Source organism: Rhea americana, unplaced genomic scaffold (assembly GCF_003343005.1).
Source record: "Rhea americana isolate MKP2758 unplaced genomic scaffold, rheAme1 scaffold_19, whole genome shotgun sequence".
Classification (NCBI taxonomy): domain Eukaryota; kingdom Metazoa; phylum Chordata; class Aves; order Rheiformes; family Rheidae; genus Rhea; species Rhea americana.
Window position 1 is genome coordinate 5,216,886 of NW_028186038.1, and position 20,962 is coordinate 5,237,847.

The 20,962-nt window shown below is 39.0% G+C and overlaps 1 protein-coding gene across 2 annotated transcripts in view; it reads left to right on the plus strand.

The window, feature by feature from the left end:
* Positions 1–20,962, plus strand: part of VGLL4 (vestigial like family member 4) — a 79,841-nt gene that overhangs the window by 19,831 nt on the left and 39,048 nt on the right. Inside the window, exon 1 of one of the 2 annotated variants that reach the window (XM_085302447.1) lies at positions 10,490–11,107. The exons of the other annotated variant lie outside the window; for it this stretch is intronic. Within the exon in view, the coding sequence (XP_085158573.1) occupies positions 11,026–11,107 (82 nt within the window). The 5' untranslated portion in view covers positions 10,490–11,025. Of the gene's footprint in view, positions 1–10,489; positions 11,108–20,962 lie in introns of those variants that run through there. 2 annotated transcript variants of the gene reach the window in all.

Below are 20,962 nucleotides of genomic sequence, written 5' to 3' on the forward strand. Positions count from 1 at the left end.
ATCAAGGCTGTAACTAAGAGCTCTTGATTTTGCGATACAATATTATACTTCTGTGTGTGGTTTAAATGTTTGTCGGTGTATTTTATGTTGATTTATTTCTTTGTTGATCATCGTTTCGGCAAATGAGTAATTCAGACCAATGATGTGACTCCTTATTGCTGAGGCTGCAGTCTGAGCAATCACTTTCRTATGGCAGTTCAATTTCTCTTAACTCTTGGATGTAGCAAGCCCTGAATTTCTGGTAATATTAGCACTTATGTAATGAGGCTTTTCCACTACAATTTSCATCCGAAAAACGTACTTGTGAACAACTGAAAGTGTAATCTGTCTTGCAACTGGAGTAATCCCACTTCAGTGTGCTTACTTTGTTTTAGCTCATAAGATTCACTTCAGGAGGAGTCCTGTTCTTCTAGATGTAAAAAACCCACTTTTTAATTATTATTTAATTATTATTTAAAGCTAACTAAATGATTCTTTTGGGTAGAGTATTATAATGCTGTCAATGTTAAGAGTTGATACACTCACTGATAACAATGTATGTTATCTTGTTTTTCTGGGAAGTGTCTGTAGGCAAATAATAATATTTTGTATAATAAATTATTTTGCAGTTGCATTCACAGAATCACAGAAGGGTTGAGGTTGGCAGGGACCTCTGGAGATCATCTAGTCCAACCTCCCTGCTCAAGCAGGGTCACCTMGAGCATGKTAGACAGGGTTRCATCCARGYAGRCCTTGAAGATCTCCAGAGAAGGAGACTCCACAACCTCTCTGGGCAACCTGTGCCAGTGCTCCGTCACTCTCACAGGGAAGAACTTCTTCCTTATATGCAGGCAGAATTTCTTGTGTTTCAGGTTGTGCCCATTGCCTTGTGTTCTGTCTCTTGGCACCACTGAAAAAAGTCTGGCCCCATCCCCTTGACTCCCTTCCGTAATTTATATTATTTATAGACCTTGATCAGATCCCCTCTCAGTCTCCTCTTCCCCAGGCTGAAGAGGCCCAGCTCTCGCAGCCGTTCCTCGCAGGGCAGGTGCTCCAGCCCTCTGATCATCTTCRTWGCCCTTCGCTGGACTCTCTCCAGTAGCTCCATGTCTCTCTGCTACTTCTTGCTGTATATGCTTGCTGTATTGAATGGTATCATACTGCCAGGGTATTTCTGCTGAAATATGGTCTAGCAATAGTTTAAGCCTCGTTTGTAAAATTTAGTAATCCTCTACTGCCTTATTTCACAATGATGCTGGATTGTTTTTATTTCTAACCATGTCCTAAAATGGAATTTGATACAGTAAGTATGAACCATAATTTTACATTGTGGGTAGAAGGCTAAACTGAAAAGTTAAGTACAATTTCTTTTCTGTCCTGCAAACTTCTATGTCTGTGAAAGGGCAGAACGCTGTAAATTCTGTGCAGTGGATCTCTGGACAATTTAATTCCAGCTCAACATTACTGCATGATCATTATATCCTTAGCTAAATTTTGCTGATGAGGTTTGCAGTATAGCTGCATCAGTGATGTTAGGATCCTCATTTAGGGTTGGTGTGATGATATTAGAAAAAAATGTGATCTTATTTGTTATGAAAACACGTTTCGCTAAAAATGGTGCTAACTGTAACTGTCTTCCTTGTTTTTTAAGGGTTATTTTACTTAAGCTTTTGAGTGCAGGCCTGGAATAGATGAATATTCTTTTTGTATAAATACGATTAGCAGCAAGGTAATATTTCCATTCAAGATGCATACTGTTGTCTCTATACAATATATTCATTGCTTTATGGAAAATAAGGGGACTGCTGAGACCAGTGCTAATCAACACAGCCTTCCAGCATGCCGCATTTGGTGAAGGCTGGATAGGCTGAATTGACAGTGTTTCTCTGTTCACCTCAGCTTGTTTCCTATAGCTGATTTTACTGTGTTTTGGAGCTGAGATCTGTCCCTGGGGAAATCTGCCCTGGAGTCACTGTCAGAAGGAGATACTGGGACCATTAGGACCCCTTTCTCTTTATTCACCAGTTAAGTTCCAAAATACTGCCTTTCTATACCCACCGCTCTTGAAGGAGTCTGTAGGCTCCATTGTACCCAGAACAACTGTGTCTTTTTCCAGCACTCGAGGTGAGCAATCTTTGCTTTTGCAGTTTGTCTGTATTCCTGTAGCYGAGAGGACCTCAGCAAAAGGAAATAAAAGTTCAAGAGGAAAATGACCATGACGAAGATGGATTAAGTAGTACATAAAGGAAGATCTGCCATTTCATTTTTTGGTACCAGTGCCCCATGACTGTGTACCTTGTCGTATTGTGTGTGCTTTGACCTGTCCCTGCTACAGAATGGGTKTGTTGCCCTTCACACAGCAGCATCCTGGTAGGTAGAATTAGAGAAGCGTAACAGTTGTAGTTGGTATAGTGGCTCTGAATCTTAGGGCTTGGATTAGAGTGCTACACTTTGATTGGAAAGGGCTGGAAAGTTGCAGTGTAAGAGAGGATAGGAGGCCCTGGGGTGCTTGGTAATTAGAGTTAAGGAACAAAGTAGGGAATGGAATTTAGGGCAGTAGGAGAGCATGTCTTGAGAAGCGAGGGATTTCTTGTATAGAAGGAAAGAAAGTAGCTTTGAGATAAGGGAGAAGGGATATTACAATGGGAAACACTCTGTGAAAGATTTAGGAGATTTTGGGGACACCTGGGAATGTTTGTCTTGTTTGGAAAGGACTGAATTTCAGGGAGTAGAAGTGTAGTGGAGATGAAGTTGGGGGAAGGAGTAAGAACTAAGCTCACTGAAATAYAAGAATTTGATTTGGAAGGGGCGGGGATGAGAGCTTCTAGGGTATCGAAACCTTGTGTGAAAGGGGCTGGAATTGTCACAGAGTATCATTTACGTCTTAGCACCTACTAGAGCAAACCCAGACCAGGACTTCCAGTCATGAAGAAAGTGGCCTGGTTTGCACGTGTCAGCACACCCGAGGCCTTTTTTTTGTGTTTAAAATTTTGGTAGTTCTGATCCTTTCCTCTCTACCTCTATTTTCCTCTCGGTAATCGGAGCGAGCCTGCTGTTACTGCTGGCCCTCCAGCTGTAGCAGCAGAGTTATCTGCTACCAAACCAAATGGCCAGCAATCGAGCTCTTCTTGCTTCTCCCTCAGCAGTGATTTTAATTGTGGTTGATCATCTGTCCCTGCCGTCTGTTTTCACAGAAAGCACAGGAGTGAGGTTACCTTTGAGAACAGTCTTTGAAATATGATTGAAACATGTTTGCCGTTTTGAAGTTCAGGGTAAAGAGGGTGACAGGCAGTGTGGTTGTATAATGCATGCTTTCTTGGAGTACTGAATTAAAAACAATTAAAAATAAGATAAAACCCGAGAGAGCTTTGAACTCCAGTAGTGTTCACTCTCAAATTACTGCCGCATTTGTCTCTGATATCACACAGCATTGGTAAAATCTTTGACGTGAGCAGGGTTTATCAAAGAGGATTTTTTTTTTTTGACAACTTGGTGGTAAATCAGAAGATAACATTTGTTGGTTAGGTTTTGGGTTTTGTTGTTGTTGTTGTTTTCGGGCTTTTGGGGGTTGTAGTTTGGAAGTCCCGTGCTGCTGTTGAGCTCTATATCCTGTACCATAGCCTCTCCTATTAAAAATGGTGAGTAATATATCGTCAGGAGCACTCTGTGACCACCATGTGCCATAAGAAAAGGCTAGCACTCACTGCACAGGGGGTAAAAGAGATGTAAGACATGCAGATACAATTCCCAATACTTCATTGTTTTGTCAGAAAGCTGAAAATTGATAACATTTTTTTGCTTAATAAAATGTAAAAATTTTTATTTAAAACTCTTTCTGTTTTTTGGAGAGCAAAAGAGTAAGAAAAACAATCTTTTTTTTTGTGTTGAGAAAAGAAGTTTTGATAGGTATTTTTCAGCAATCCCTACATTTGATTTTGGGATTGAAAATGGCCTTTCTGGAAGTGAGAATGTCTTGCGTACCTGCAGCACCGGAAATAACAACTTTGATCTGCTAGAAAAAGGAGAGTTTCAGCTTCCTAGTAATATCACATCATTCACTGTCAGTGCTTGAAAGGGCCTGAGTCTATGTTGATATTTATATTTTGGAACAGGGAGAGCTGACAACTTTTGGAAGTTGTTGCAGTTTTTTCTTTCTTTCCCTCTAAGACCAATGACGTTTTACTCGTAGTCAGCTAGGACTTTCTCTGTCATAGCTTGTGAAATGACTAAATTTCACCATTTTATACCAGTGTGATATGCAATACATCTGCGCATGTTTGCATGTATGATCTGTGTGTATACATCATATATACAACCATAATGTATTCTTTGTACTTCAATCTAAGTGCAACTGTTTATGGTATTTCTTGTTTCTGTTTCACCGAGATGACAATATATCGATCAGCATCTAGAGTAAAGCTACTGCTCCCTCTGTGGCTGTGATTTTTGTGAATGCTAGAATTTGGAATAAGTCAATGTATAATAAGATTTTTTTTAGGTAAATAATTTTGGGGAGAAGACAACCCTCAGTTGGTAAAGGATACTCTTAAAAGTGGAATGAAATTTCAATATTAATTGTTATGATGAGTGAGTAGGTTGCAAGTTATATAATTGGATTATGTAATAGGTTCTTATTAATATTTTCATCTGAATGTCCAGGATAAATAATTTAATGCTTAAAAGCCAGGGTTAATTAGTAACAAACAGTGTAATTGATTGTACTATATGGCTCTTAGCAAGATAGCATTGGAATTCGTATTTTCAACTCATTTATAAGGTTGCTACTTATGTTGCCTGTAAAATTTTTCAGTCTTTGTGAAAGCAAGKTCAGCTTAGGTAGATTTACGTACGTTTATGTCTAAGTTGAATTAGGCCCTGTGAGCACCTTAATGTCTTGCCAAGCTAGCAATAAAGAGGAAATCTTTTCAAAGACTTCAGCGATCCTAGAGCCCTTTGCTTTGTTTCTATACCCTATAATTAGTGGTTTTTTGAAACTGGATTTACTTCTTTTCTAAGATGAGGGATACACGCAGTAATTTTGAAATCTAGCCTCTAAACATGGTCTGGCTCCTAACTTTTCTAAGTAAAGAGTGTTTTCGATGCCTGAGTTGTTCACATCAAACTGACTTAGGATTGGCTTTTTCTTTTTCCTTAKGAACTCTTTTCAGTCTTTTTTTTCTTTGCATTACATTTTAATTTTAGTAGACATACCACTTTTGGAAAATAGAGTATTTTCTTCACTCTGTTTGAAAAAATATTAGGTATGGTAGAGTCAACACTTAACTGTTTGCATCTTGAAGCTCTGAGATTCTGTTTGAGACTCTTTGTAGTTCAAGATAAATTATGCTTCTGATTATTATCARCCCTTTAGAAACTGAAATTACTATGCAAGTAACAGGAAAGATTATCAAGATTTTAATCAGGAAATAATTTTTTGACCTAGATAAATTAGGTTTATCTATTGCTCAGTCTAGCTGATTTTTAGGAGTGTTTTTAACAGTTTAAAAGACTAAAAAGAGAAACAGGAAGAAATTGTGAAATGCAAAATATTATTGAGAATTGAAAAATATTCTTGGTAAACCTGGTTTTCATTGTTTACTGTTGAATTAGAGCAAGTAGTCTAAGAATGAAGGCAAGATAAATAAGGTGTTACTGAATACCTTTCTTGGTTGCAATTCACCTCGGAGAGTTTGGCAGTGCCTGCCTGCTTCATTGACTCCAGCTGCCTGCAGTCTCCCATGGTTGTGAAACAGTTACCTAGTTTATAGAAAGATCAGCAAACTGTGTATGTTGCATTCCTTTGCTCACCATTCATCAACAAACTTTGAACAACAGCAAAAAACACCCCAAAAAGGGAGGGGGGGGGAGAGAAAAAATTTAAGCCTTGAAACTACCAGAAGCGACAACTGTTGTGCCACAGCAAAAGAAGAGCATATATTAACGGACATAGCTGGGGTCCTGGGTCGCCGTGATCTGACTGACAGAAGCCAAGTGGCTGGCTTCCTAAATGGCCAGCTCTTCCTGGAGATGAGAGGTACCTGCTGGAGCAGCAGTTACTGCCAGAGGCCTCCTGTATTACCTTTTGTACCTGTCTCAGGTTTCGACCCAGAGAACTGGATGCTGCTATTGCTTTAAAAAAAAAAAGAGAGAGAGAGAGAGAGGAGGGAGGGAGAAAAAGAAAGGGAGGGAGAGGGAAAGAAAGGGTGGCAGTTCCTAGGAAGGATCATCCATGCTCTGCAGAGGCAGCTGGAATCTAGCGGTGGGAAGTTTGTCCCTGCTTCTTCTGTCCTCTGACCCTTTCTCCACTTAAGCAGAAGTGGGTTGCTGATCCCTGGCGTACAGTTGGAGGGTGAATTTAGTTTGGAGTCAGAAACAAATGGCCTGCTGGAGATGATGGAGAGAGAGCTAAATTCTCAGGAAGAAGTGGGAGTGAGTTGCTGCTAATGAGGGCAGGCTTTAACTAACAAAAAGATTTTTTGAGTTGTTAAATGTTGCTTTATTGATCTGATATGAAATGGCCTGTTCTAAGTTGATAAAAACTGACAAAGAAGTGTTCTGAAATACTTTATTACTAATAAATATTTATTTTATTATTTATATTAATGAATATATACATATGCACTTTTAAAAATCTCTATACATATGTCTTTGCAAATAAAAAGAAAATCTAAGCAGGGGGGTTGGAGCAGATGATCTSCAGAGGTCCTCCCAACCTCAACCATTCTGTGAAATGAAATAAAAAAATGTAGGTGGTGAAGGGCAGCAATTTTACAGTTGAATMTACAGAAAAGGAAAAGCAGCATTTTTCCTTCAGGCACATTGCCACCTAGCAGCTGCTGATTAAAATTTGTTTGTTTGTTTATTTAAAAACGAAGGAAAAAGGTGAAACCTGTTGCTGAAGTACTCTTGAACTGTAACAGAGTAGCAGAGAGTTTTGTCTATTCAAAACTGGAATTACCCTGGGGAATGCTGCATGATGTTTTGTGTCAGAATGTGTCTCCTCTCTATAAAGAGTTAGCTTTCTCTAGTTGCAAAACTAGTCATTCTGGAAATAGTTCCTCTGTGCTGATGATCAAGGGTGAGATTTCGGTTGTGTCTAGGTGACTGCATCACCTTTTCTCGAAGGCATTTATCCCTGGACTGCGAGGCACGTTTTTCTAGTGAAGAACAGYGTGTAGTGTGTGGCATGGAGCTGGTATGCTGTGCCTTGTGCCCTGTAGTGCTACTGCTTGCAGCAGGGGCAAGAGTGCGGGAAAGGAGAGAAAGGACCGGTGCAGAGCAGAGAGGGGCAGACGGCTGGGCAGGGTGGAGGGCAGCGGAGAGAAGGCAGAAAAGAAAGCTCTGTTACAGCTTGCTGGGAAAAGATTGTTCTAAAGCAGCTCAATATGCATTTAAGTGCTGAAAAAAACCCCACTCAATAAAACTCACAAAAACTCGATATCAGAGCTGGTATTATGGGCTTGGGGCATGAAGGAATTGCTCTGTAAGAGCCGTTGTTCAGACACACGAGAAACGCAGCGAAGTCTCGGCCGGCATCCCGCATTAAAGCGTTCCGGAGGAGCGCGCCGCGGCTGGCCGAGGAGCTCCGRCCGCCTGCCGGCGGGGCGGCGGTCTGCGAAAGCCTGTGGGGAGCGGCAGCTACCTCCCGGGGGTGCTGTTGGGTTAAAAGTGGCACTGTCTTAAACGGTTTTTGTATAGATACGGGTGTTTTATCTGTTTTACAAAARAGACGTGTTTGCGGTGTTACAGATAGTACTCTAGTTAATATGAAATGTAGACAGTACAGCACATAAGTGTATTTGCAAATATCAGCTTGCAGAAAAAAGRATAAGAGCCAAAAAAGTTCCTGGGGTGATGTTAATAGCATCTTTTTCTCTATACATGACATATGGCCTGCCTGTATGCTGATTATTGATTTCAGTTCAGTGGAAGGTGTATCAAACTGGTGAAATACTTGATGAATCGCTAACCAAGGAGTCAGGAATTCTTTGCTCTCAGACCTAGAGTACATTACAGGAAAGTAAAACCTGGCAGAATGTTAATGTTAATGTCATCCTAGTATGGCAGTTTTTCATGTTAATGTGTGCTGAACTTAAGCCTATTGAGCTTTTGAAAGTTTCATTAAGTTTTTCTTTCAAAGAAAGATTCTGTATGAATGAATTTGGCTTTAGATATATTGAGATAGTCACATAAATAGTTTTCCTTTCCTAGTCTTTCACAAGGCAATCAATATTGATATTTTAATTTAGGAATTCATAAAGTGCTCTGTTTGGTACCAGCTTATTATTTAACATGAAGCGTCCAGGTCATTACGTAACATTTGATGAGTGTTAATCATAGTGCTTGCTTGTACTGCTGAAAGCCATTCACACAGTAAAATGGTCATCCCAGTCTAAAAACCTACAGAGCGGTGAGCTTAACTTCTTTATTGGTGTCTGGACAGCAGTAGTGAGCAGTCAGTGATTTGCAGGGAATATCAAACAGTGCTTTTCCAATGAATTTAAACTTGTGTCTCAGGGTGTAGAAGGGAATATGAAATATTGGGCTTTGAGCTATAAAGCCCTTGGAGAGCTAGTATGTTATGTACAAACCCTGTCTTGTAGACTGCTGCTCTGAAAAGTTTAGAGTATTGCTTGCTTTTCTTTTCCATCGTGCACTTCTAACAAAAACTTAAGTATTTTAAACTGGGAAGCTTAAATACTTACCTCTTCTTATTTTCCGAAGTGTCCATAAAATATGTTGTATTAACAAATTCAGTGATGCTCTGTGTACTAAATACTATTGTATCATACATATTTTTTCCCCAGACTTTGGCATAKTTTACATAAGAAACTTATTTCTTGCAGAAGAAACTTCTGTTAGTTATATGCGTGTTTTTAATGTTAGTTTAGGTATTAAAGAACTAGCTAACACTTTTCTTTGTCTTTATTGAATGGTAGGTTTGTCTGTAAGGAAAAGATAGGAAAGAGGACATCTGAAGCGTCAACGTAGAATATCTTTGAGTATGCACAAGATGATGTGGTACTTAAAATTTCCTGTCCATCTGCTTGAAAATCATAATGTTCCTTTCTTTATTAAGAACATTTCTCTTTCTAGAAAATACTGCACATTACTTTGGGCTGGAGATAAGTGGTTACAGCTTTAGTGGTAAGAAAACTTGTGAGGCAAAAAAAAACTCTGCAACCTTTTTATTAGTTCTTATTACCCCCAAAATATGTTGTTACTTCAGCATTAAGTACCCACAAGTTTTACGCCATGTTAAAGTCCTAGAGATTAATAACCTTTATAATTAAGAGTGTCTTTTTTGTTCCATAATAATAATCAAGAAAAGGCTTTTTGACTTTTTTCTTCCCAGTGGTGCAAAGTTCCTTTCACTTAGTTTATTTCCTGTTGTATTGCATTTAGCATCATTTACTGAATTTCCCCAGTCTGACTGAAATACCCACAGCATTTAAGTAGTGCTTGCCAAAACGCTTTGACAAAATGTCACTCCATGAATTGCCTCTATGAATCTATATACCTTCTCTAAGATACAGAAGAGACTGGAAAGGTGGAAACTGAAGTTTATTTTCCCTGACTGTATTCTGTGCATCATTGAAATTCCCCCTCACAGTCAGGTAGAGAAGAGTTATGCTCCAACCTGAAGAGGGCAGCTGGAAGATTAAGACTTCATTAGTTCTTTGTTTGCTTTAGACCAAACTTTCCCAGTATTTATTTCTTTTTTTCTTGTCAAATCAGACTTCAGGTGTTGCTCTGCCCCAGGAAATGTGGGCTGATGAGGTTAGCACAGGCTTACGTGAGTGCGGATGGTTCTGCCTCTTTATGATGGTTCATGTACATCTGTGTAGGCAGCTAGCATCTTTAAGGTCCAGGCTTGAACTGCAGAAAGGCAGACCACATCCTGAGACAAGAACAACTGCTGTAAAAATCTCCATCTTCTGTGTCATTTGAGCTGGAACTTTAACAGCCATTACAAATCCAGGGCCTGGCATGCTGAGCTCCTAGTATTCCTCAAGGATTTCACTGCAGTGGTGGGTGGGTGCAAGTACGCAATACCTGTGCATACACATGCAGGCATACCTGTTTATCTTATTTCTTGAACTTCAATTCTTACCCTCCTATCAGAGCTGTGAAAATTACATTCTGTTAATGTAAAATAGCATTACTTTTCACTGCAGCAATACTGGGATACGTCTGAAGCCATGCTGAGTAGGGGTCGCAGGCGCTTTAGTATTTGAGGAAAAACAAGCTGGGTAATTAAGTAAAAGTTTAAAAGAAATAATTCAGCTAAACTAGGTTGATTTTAGCTCGGTTCGCTTGTTGAGAAGTAAGGTTACTCTTGCCTGCTTGCGCATTAACTTGCTCAGCAGCCTCTGCGCGGGCTGCAGCAGAGGCCTCTCCCTCGCTCCCCCCTCGGTTCTGCAGTGGCAGCGCTGCTTCCTGTCAAGAGCGACTCGACACGGCCCCTTCTGTACGGGCTCTCCACCGCCGCCTCCTCTTTCTTTCAAACACTCGGTACATTTAGAGACTGATCTTGTGCAGAAAATATCCCTGACATTTGAGGAGCTCCAGGGATTCACTGAGCATGCCCAGTGCTCGCTGCCTGCTAGAAAGAGGAAGCTAGTTTACATACGAGTCATACCAAGCATAGCCTGCATGTCAGTGCAGTTAACTTGCAGCGGGCTGTGAGGAGAACTAGTGTGTCTTTGTCCTAGGAAATTTCCCTTGTTCCTGTTCTCTTTCTTTCTTTCTTTTTTTCCTCTTTTTTTATTTGGAAAAAGACTTGAAAAGTTAGTTTTAAAACTGTTGTCCTTGCATTGAAGGACACAGTATACTTTTACTTTTCAAAACTTTGGAAGGGAGAGTGTGTGTATTTTAATCCCTCCAATTTTCCTTTAATATACTTTGTTTTGATTAGCTGAAGGCTGCGCCTTGTGCTAGTGAAGTTTAGGAAGCTGGGAACGTACTCGGCTCCATTTGCCTGGCTTCCCTCTCCCTGATTCTGGGCAAAAGCAAACAAGCTGGTCTTTTTTGCTAGCCCAATAAATGCTATTTATGAAGATGGACCTGTTGAACTACCAATACTTGGACAAGATGAACAACAATATTGGCATTCTGTGCTATGAAGGTAATGGTTTCATTTCGCAAAGCGTCTTTTGTCGGGTGTGCTTTCTGTTGCTTGTAAGCATGAAATTTGTCTCCTGAAAGGAAATCCCTACCATCGGTTGCATGAGACCCCGCACTTTGTGCTGGTGCTAAGGCTTTGTTTAAGGGAAGGACGTTTGATCTTGCTGTGTGTTTTTTCTGCTCTTTTTTTTCCACRAAGAGTATTTTTAATATTCTTGGATTTTATTTTTTCTCAAAGATAACATTAGATAAATGAGTTTAAAGCGATGTGTTGTTGTTTGATTGCTCTATTGTGACAGGTATGGTTTTTGTTTGCAACTCCTGCAGCTGTGAAGGAAGTAGTTTATAACATGGGTGGAAGTGTTAATTAACATTTCTACTCCCTGCCACTTCTAGGCATAAGACCTGTGTCTTTAGACAGCGAGCCTTGAAATAATTTTCCATCTCGGTTCAGCAGCTCCGCCGGGGAGGCCGCGGCGGTCTGGTGGGCAGCGAGGGGCTGGCGGAGGCGCCGCGCCACCGCGAGCACAGAGCAGCCCATTGTTTGGCTTCTCATTTCCTGTGCGGCTCTGAGCAAGCCCTGCCTGYGCGATCGATGCCTCCCTCCTTCCCCAAGAACCACCCCATGCTCCCGTCCCCTGTGGAAAGAATTACACAACTGGTTGGAATACGTAGGTTTTTTTGCTTTGCTGGGCTCTAAATTTTACTTTTGCTGCCTTCAGCTAACGTGAGTTGGCATTTGCCCTTGATTTTGTAAACATCAGTAGTCCTGTTTTTGAAGTTGCCTGAGGTAATGGGGTAAAATCGGTTTCTTAATCTAGCTGAGTTTTATCTACGTGCAGTTTGAAGAAGTGGTAATGGCTTGGCTTTGACTGGAAAGAAAGGCACACTGAGCTAATTCAGCTTGGCACTAGAACTGTTTTTGCTGTAGCCACACACAAGCATCACAGAGATCTTTCTTCTGATTCAGCAGGAACATTTTCCATGTTCATTTGGAAAATAAACTTGCTCTGGTTGTTACAAGGAAGAAACAGTGGGGAGTGTAGGTAGGATGAGGAGCTACCTATTCACATCCTTTAGAAAAAGACTAGGCCAGAAGTCAGGGAGCTGAACCTCTCTCTGGAAAATAATGTCTTTGCTCTCGCTGAATCAGAATGGCCACATTTCCTGCCTTCAGGAAATGGCAGGCTTCCCTGTAGAACTGTTCTTCTCTGCTGCTGCTTTTGTTTTCTCCCCTTTCTCTCTTTTACAGAGAGATGCAGATATTTACTTGAATAAATCTCTTTTACAGAATAATACGGAGCAGAGATACTGTTAGACCAGTTGCATTTTCATGTTCTTTCTCATTCTGTGCTTGCTTCTGTGAAACTTCTTTACCACAAGAGTACTGGATAAAGGATCCAGAAATTTGGGTTTTTGTTTCTTTGTTCATTTATTTTAACTTCTTATTGCCTTCTGTAATAACCAATGCTTGATTAGGATATACAACTGATGATGACCATGAAGTTTTTCATTTAAATTCTTACCTGGTGCCATGTTGCCGAGTGTTTTGTTGACGAAGGCAGAGCGACTACAGTTTTGGCTCATTGGTTCAATTCACTATAATTATGCCTGATATTTATGGGAGGTTCTTTCCAGCCTCTCTTTTCCTACCCTTTTCCAGAAATTGTTGTTTAAACAGATCTTAGCTTTAGTAGTTCAGAAGTAAAAGARTAGTTTAAGGAGTACACTCTACTGTAGCGGTCTTTGTTTACTTTAAACATCTGCTGCTATTTTCCTTACTATGGAAGTTAACATTTTTAACACTAAAATAAACACATAAAAGAAYGAAGAAAAGAAAAGCAAAACTTCAGTGGTGTTTATAGTGAGGTGTTTATATCCCAGTGGTTTAAAAAGTATAAACACTGGCAACATCTGCACTGAACTCTGAAGGGTGTTTTTAGAGATGCCTACAGATCTTCTGTGCCTTTGCCATAGTATTTATTTTATGAGAGTTGTATCAGCAGTGATGGATCTTGTCTTTTCAAAGACACTGCTGCAGTAGTGAGTATATTGAGAACAAAGTGCCCTTTCAAACTCAGTGAATTAGGATTTATTGAAGGTCATACTTGAACTACTTATAAATAGATATCTTCCTGAGAAGTACTTTTGCAGATGTAAGATAGGTCACAAATGCGTTATATGATGTGAAAATACGTGAAATTTTAGAGGAAGGAATTATAYGCCTACCTTCTACAGGAAATAAATGAGATGGGTTCCCTACTCCTGTAGATTCTCATTTGAAACACTTGCACTTGCTTTTTGAGGTGAGCTGTATGTTGGCAAAATGTGCCATTATGATTTTATGATGTTTACTAGCTGTTTTGTATATAATTTTTCTCCTATGGTATAAGMAACTGCAATCATATGCCATTGATTTCTAGCTGCTGTTCTCTCACCTAGCTGGTTTTTCAGCTTATGGATAAGAAGTGTACTGGTACATAAGAAATGGGAAAAGTTCTTCTGTCATTTGCATTTGGCAGCTCTTTGTTTCAACATGGAGTGGAAGAGTATAGTTTGTGTCTCGAGAGGAGTCCTCCTTTTTCTTGCCTTGCAACAGCTGCAGACAGTAATTTGCTATCTGCAAGCTTCTGATAACTGAGGTAGTGCCAGCACTTGGTTAGTCTTTTTTGGCTGGTAGGTGCAAGAAACCTCAGATATGTCTAAATCTCATTCTGTTTCTAAAGTAGTGTCATGATCACATGCCGGTGATTAAGAGAACATTTGTTGGCCAAATGCTATTAAAGAAAATCTGATCTGCCATGAACAATTAAAATGAGGACATCGTTAGTCTTGGTTTAGTTCATAAAACATTTTTCTGATTTTGGCTTACTCTGTGGAGGTCTAGGGGAAGAGAGAGGAATGGTGACTAGTTGTAGATGGGATCTACTTTATGGACAGAAAAGTGTAGTTTTCTGTCTTTTGTTTTGTTTTTGAGGTTGAGGGGAAGTGAGAGATCAGGAAGTTCTCCCATTAAGCAAAAGGAAGCAAGTGTGTTGCTGGGTTAGCTGAATGCTTCAYAGCAGGGCATCTTTCCTGAAGTTGACTGTTTAGTCAAATGTAAGAAAAACTTTTTTTTTTCCTTTTTCTGTGAGGGTGATCAAAGACTGGACTCTGTTGCACTGACAGGTTGTGGAGTCTCCATCTTTGGAGATACCCAAAACCCAACTGGATATGGTCCTGCTCTATTTGATTCTTTTTTTTAAGTGGAATACTGGACTAGATGATCTCCAAAGGCCCCTTCGAGCCTCCACTATTCTGTCATTCTGTAACATGATGGAAATCTCTGCACATAGACAAAATTCAGACAATCCCAGCTTGCATAAGGATTATAATCAAGGATGAGGTGGAAGGTATTTTGACTAGGAGTCTATAACCACTGAATAAGCAATTTCCTTTCTTCATGATGGTTTGTTTAGTACTGAAAACATGTGTTTCTATTTTTTTATTTATTTTTTATTTTTTTTATTTTTTAGTATTGTAACTAGCTTTGAGCTCCTGGTGATGCCCCATAGTAATCTCTGTTCCAAATGAGGCTTTTKGGGGAGTATTTTAACATAACCTTTTAAAGTTGCAAAAAAATGAAAATTCAAATTTTTTCTCCCTTGCAGGTGAAATTTTTAAAATCATTGAAACAAGAATGTTCAGTCTTCCATGATGGAAAAATGACAGTCATACTAGCAATGACCAACCATTTCAAGCAATTTCTTGTAATTTATTTTGTGCAGTTAGGGAAGAAGAAATAATCAGAGAGACTTGTTGACTCAGCGTCTTCATGTTTATTTTTAACCTGAATATACTTGATATCTTCCCAGTAAACATTTGCTGCCAGTTATCAGCAATGAGCAGTTTAAGGAGTAGTGCTTTAGCATCATTGTTTTCTTTCTAATGAGCTCAGAGACATCAGAAAACTCACGGGAGATAGGTGTCCTCACTGAGGTGAAAAGGCCATGAAGCAGAACTGCTCTTTACCAATATGGAGTTCCCAGAGCTTCATCTCAAACAACAAGCRCTTGATCTGAGCATGTATTCAGAGGTAGAACATCTGCATCTTATTTTGCTATGGAAACTTGCTTAACTTTAGCTTAATATTCTTTCTCTGAGAGCCATGTGTGTGAGGTAATGGCCAGGAGGACTCAGTTGAACAAAACAAATCACAGGTGATCCTGCGCTTTGACTAACTCCAGGGGCAGACTAGCAAGTTTTGGCTCCTTGTTTCCAGCAGGGTATGTATGAGGAGGCGCAGTCTCCCCACGAAGCTTTGTTTCATTTTGTTGTTTATCTGAGGGAGTGCACAGATGGCTGTGTGGTGGAAGGCAGATTTCTGTCTTCCTTCCTCTTTCTCCCATTGTCAAATGCTTTGTGTTATTGCTGCATTCTCAGGGCTTGAACTGCTGTGCTGTGAATGGTATAAAGAAATGCAATAAGATGCTAAGAATTCCCCCAGGCATGTTAGGAGTCTTGGAGCACTCAGAATAGTTTTGCAGGGTTCTCTGGACAGTCCCGAAGACTGGATTTTTTAATGAAGAAAATTGGATCCAGATTTATAGAAAAACACCCCTTTTTGGTTTCAGGACAGCTTACATTAGTTAGCGGCATATTACATAATTATTTCACTGACTTCCTGTAACAATGAAGCATTACTTGGCTACAATATTGAGCTTGCGTAGCTGTGTATTTTCTTAGGGCACTGCAAGCTATTTTGAGTATATCTTCCCAAAAAGGCCAGTTGATATCAAATGCAGAGCCTGAAACAGATTCTGCTAACTTCATTTGCTTTTTAATGAGATATAACATGTTTTCTTAAGTTCTAAAGAATAGTTTCCATCAKTTTTCTTGCTGATCTTGCATTTTAYTCTAGGTTTGTAACATTGGTTTCTCCTGTTAGCTCCAAAGTTTGATTTCGTTTCTAAATATATAAAATGACTTTAACACTATGCTTCTGCTAAGAATTAATAGAATAATAAATGGAATAGAAGTCTCCTTCATAGTGAATTAAGTGTTCTTATTAGTAATACTGTGTAAAATTTCTGTTCAGATTGAGCTTTGTGTTAGTCAGTCATGTTAGTCAATCATCTAAAGTAAGAGGAACCTAGACTGTCCCACATTGAGAGAACATTCTGCAGGTTTTGCTTTTAAATGTCTTTTATCTTTAGGAAAAAGCAGAGAATTCCAGCTTCACAGATGGGCTTTTCTTACTCATTTCCTCCTGGCATGAAGTTGGGAATATCCTTTTCAGTATTGACATCAAAATTCTGTTTATTTTTCTTGTTCATCAAAGACAAGATAGCTTTGGGTCAGATTTAAAAATTCTTTCCTTGGAGTTCTGTTGTTCTCTTCACCTTTCATACTAGTTCAGCATTTGTACTAAGAACTCATACAAGGAGAGAAACAAATATGATAGTGATCCCGCAACTTTGAAATGTGTAAGACAGGCAGTGCATTTTTCCCAGAGAGAAAAGGTAGTGAGGTTTATAGCAGTAAGTTGAATTGTGTGTTAATGAGCAATTTGCTTAAAGTCTGTAACTTGTTACTCACAAGTCGAATTTGTTACAGTGCCAGGTCTCTTTGGATATAAATCCAGGGATTTTAGGAGACATTGAAAAAGCTTAAATTGCTCCAGAGTTTGAACAATGCACTATATTGTATAGAAAACTTTTATAGAGAAATGAAAAGTTTAAACAACAGTCTTCATTGTGTCGCATCTAAAATTATGAATGAAAAAGTTCATCCATATGTATTGGTTTTGCCTTTTTAAAATATCTGCTTTGCATGAAAATAGCTGTCTATTAATTTCTTCTTGAGGATTAATACAGATGGGCCTTTATATTTGATTTTGGCTGAATAGACTACAGAGTTTTAACATACTGCATGCAGACTGTGTGCCAAGCAATTTAGCAAAGTTGTTTACACTAACAATAATCGAGCAGGACAGAGCCTGTAATTCTTCACTGATAATAACATGAGGTAGTGATGAACACARGTTTCTGGAGGAGTGTTTACAAAAATTGTATTATACTTTCTCAGTGTTACAGAGCCATGAGTGTTTTTTTGTTTTATTTTATAGCCAGCCAATTTTTTCTTCTTCATGCAGTCTGTATCATCTCCYTCAAATTTACTTCACAAATCAGTGTATAATGATTGCCTGACGCACAAAGAGTCGTTGTTGCCTTTTCCTTTCAATGAAACCCATAGGCTTTGGTGGATGGTTGACTGTGATAGTTGACTGCTGCTAGAAGTTTTTGTGTTAGTGTTGCATCAAGTCACATGGATGCAGTCACATSTACACCATACATGCCACAATGCACAGTTTTAGTTTCCTTGAGGCTGATGTCCCTTGGTACTTCATCAAACAGCTTTTTGAGAGAGAGTTAATGCTGGCATGCCTATCTCTGCAAGTGGTGCAGCAGCACGTTTGGGTTGGTGTGTTCTGGCAGGTATCTTATGAGCCTTGGTGGGAAGGGAAGAGTGGCCATAGTTCATTATCCAGTACAAATTCAATTTCCAACATGGATTTGAGCTCTTTAAATTAGAGTTTTCTCTGTCAACTTGTAAACCTCATGTTACAGATGGATGGGATTGAAAGTTTTATTCTTAACATCAGGAGTAAATTGGCACTGCTRTTAAGATAAAGTGAGCTTGGAGCATTTTATTCATTAGGAAAAATCTCCATAACAGTTTTTCTTGTACAGCCTCACTGAAGTTGAGGTAATGGTGTTTCTGAGACCACCACGGTATTAGTTCTTGCCAAAGAAAATCACTCAAATCTCAGTGCAGTGGAGAGTCTTCAAAATATCTGCTATGAAATGATCTACTAAGATACTACATAGCTACTCTAACTATCAAGGATATTACATAGTTTTAATAGGAATTTAACTATAAGTTGTGAAAATCTTGGGTGAAAAGTAGAGTGAGTATGGGGGAAAAAAAATATGAAAAGCAGTTTTGAATGTTTCCTTTCCCTAACTTTTATGATACTGTTTGGTATCAGATTTTTCTTTTTATTAACACTGTTTTCTTTGCTGTTTAACTTTGTTGTTATTGATGTGAGAGGAAAAAAAAATGTTAAAAGTAGTGTAGCATCTGGTGAAGTCTAGCTTTTCCTTCCTAAAATTTTAAATGACACTCTGTGCCTAGTTTTCCTTTCTTCTTTAGAGGAAGAGATCATCCACAATGCAGTATATACTGATGGAAAGAGTTATTGTTCAGAGTAAAGCAGGAAGTTGATGTAGCTTCTCTGTGTGTGGAGGGGAGGTAGTTTTAAATAAGTAGTAAATGAACGCTTTCAACAGGTAAGCACTAGCTTGAGTCTGTCACAGAAATTTTGGCTCCTGTCTGTGTAATACACATTATTACAAGAGTATCTCTGATTATTTTGAGGATGTTCTTACCCCTCTCTCACTCCTCATCATTTTGGACTGTTCCATGTCTACTCTCAGAATCAAGCATTATAGTATGTAACTTTCCTCTTGCTCTTCCAAACTTTGTTAGCGGGTTCCAAGAAATATCTTTGCTCTCCCAGGAAAAGTTTGGAACCAGTCGTGTTTAAAAAGCAGTAGTTTTTCCTGGAAACCTATTTGACAGGGCAGGCATGGAAACCACTCAGCATTATACCTCCCTGGTTTACAGGGCTTAATATTTCTTCCTCAGCATGCAAAAAACAGTTTTTTTTTCACTTGTTTGTTTATGGCTAAATCTTTAGGTGTGAATTCTAGTTAGAAAATAAGAGAAGTTTAGTAGATCAATCTATCTTTTTGCCAGCCAAGATAGGAATAGTATGGCAACAAGAGAGTTTAATCCCATATTGAAATGTTTATTATGTTTTATCTTGACCAAAACTCATAGAATGATGATTTGGCAATAGCCACTGTCATTCTCGTTTGTAGTTACCATCTGCTGAGTGGGTGGGAGCCCAGCAATCCTTTGTAAAGGAAAAGTGACAACCAAAGCCACCCAGTGAATCTTCTAGGGCAGCTCTTGTCCTTTGGGGACTGATCACTTACTTGTTTTACAAATGGCACTAGTGCACTCTGGGTGCAAAAGGCATGGTATCAGTATGAGTATGACTTGCGATTTTGTTACCTAACTGCTAAAGTTTGGTAGGTTTCACTTCCGAAAGTAGGTTTAGATTTTTGTAAAATTTCAGAAAATGGTTGTTTTGTGGTTCCATATTGTTTAATTGGAGTTTTCCTCTGCATGATGTATTCCTGATTCAGTTAAATGGCCATGTGAAGAAAATWAAAGTTGTCCACTCAAAAGGAAACTGTTTCTATGAATCTAAATTATCCAGGAAGACCAGAAAATACCACACTGAGAGTTGGCCAACTAAAATAAAACTATCTAGTTGTTCTGTTTATATCCTTTGGAAAGTAATCTGTTCAAAAGCAGGAGCTTTACAAAAACATATTCTTAGTGCATTAAAAGAAGAAAAAAAGTAGATGTGACTATGGCACCTCCTTTGTGGTGGTTATTTTTACAGAACACATTAAATGAGAAGGGGTGAAGGAAGTGCTGTGTGATTCATATCGGACAAGTTTGAACTCAACCAGTTTCTTGGATTTAGTATAAATATTTATGGCATGAAAGGATTTTTTTTTTTTTTTTTAATATGCTTCCTTTTGCTGTGGATCTTTTAGATGTCCTCCTCAGACATCTGGTGTGCATTGCTGCTTGTTTAACCCCCACCCTTCGGTTTTCATGCTGTGGCATCTCAGAGAGCTATCGCAGTCACTCTGTGGTCGGCGTAAATTAAATCGCGCCGAGCCAGCTGGGCAAATGCTGACGTGCGCACTTTTCCTGCCTGCRGAAAGCTCTGGAGCCAGGGGCTGCAGTTATGAGTTCAGAGCTGAACTTGTTGCTTGTGTCTTGCTGGAGCCATTTACCAAAGGTGGCAAATGCTGGGACGCTAACAGTAGCAGGGATGTTCCCTGCATCTTGCCTGGCTCCGTTTTTAGCAGGAGTTGTCTTTTACCACCATTTTTGTAACAAATGGTAATCCAGTTTTGCTCGTCAGCAAAATTTTGAAATTCTTTTACTTTGAAAATCCTTAAGATTTCTAAGACTATTTGCTTATAGTACAGTGCACTTGCCTTAAGAGCTAATCTGTGAGTGTACTGAGGGGTTTTTGTTGTTTTTGTTCGGTTGTTTTTTGGTATTTTGTTCTTTTTGTAGTGTAGTAAATTCAATGCTATGTTATTTGTTTTGAAATGTTTCTTAGTCAAGCCATTTAGAAACAAGTGTGATAAATGTTTTAACACTCACTGTAATGCATTGTACATTTTTTGGTCATTTTAAGCCTCTCTGAGAAATCCTAGTGCTTGGCAAAGTGCAATTAATTCAACCTTTGACTACACTAAGGAATAGCAGTGTTTATTTACTTATATTATTTATAGAGGGGAGACTAGGGCAAACAGGAGTTGTAATTGATTAAATTCATGCARGTCAGGCACAAAGCTGAGAGCAACATTCACAAAGCCTTGATTGTAATACTTTGCTGCTAAGCACTACTGTGATCTGTTAGTAACCTAAATATACTATTACTTGTTTGCTTTGCAATGTGCAAATAAAAATTGTAATGGATTAGCTAAACAGAGAAAACTTCTGATTTTGAAACGCAGATTGATGATATATGCACTATACTATATGCCTGTTTCCTGGCCAGTAATTATGGGTAGAACAYGAGCTTTCAGGCTAAAATCTAGTGACTGTGTCTCGTCTAGAGTGGATTCAAGGGTAGTGTCTTTTAAACCTGAGATCATGAAAGCTGTTCCACTGGAAGTAGTTGAGTATTTTTAGCTTACAGAAGGACTGAGCTCTC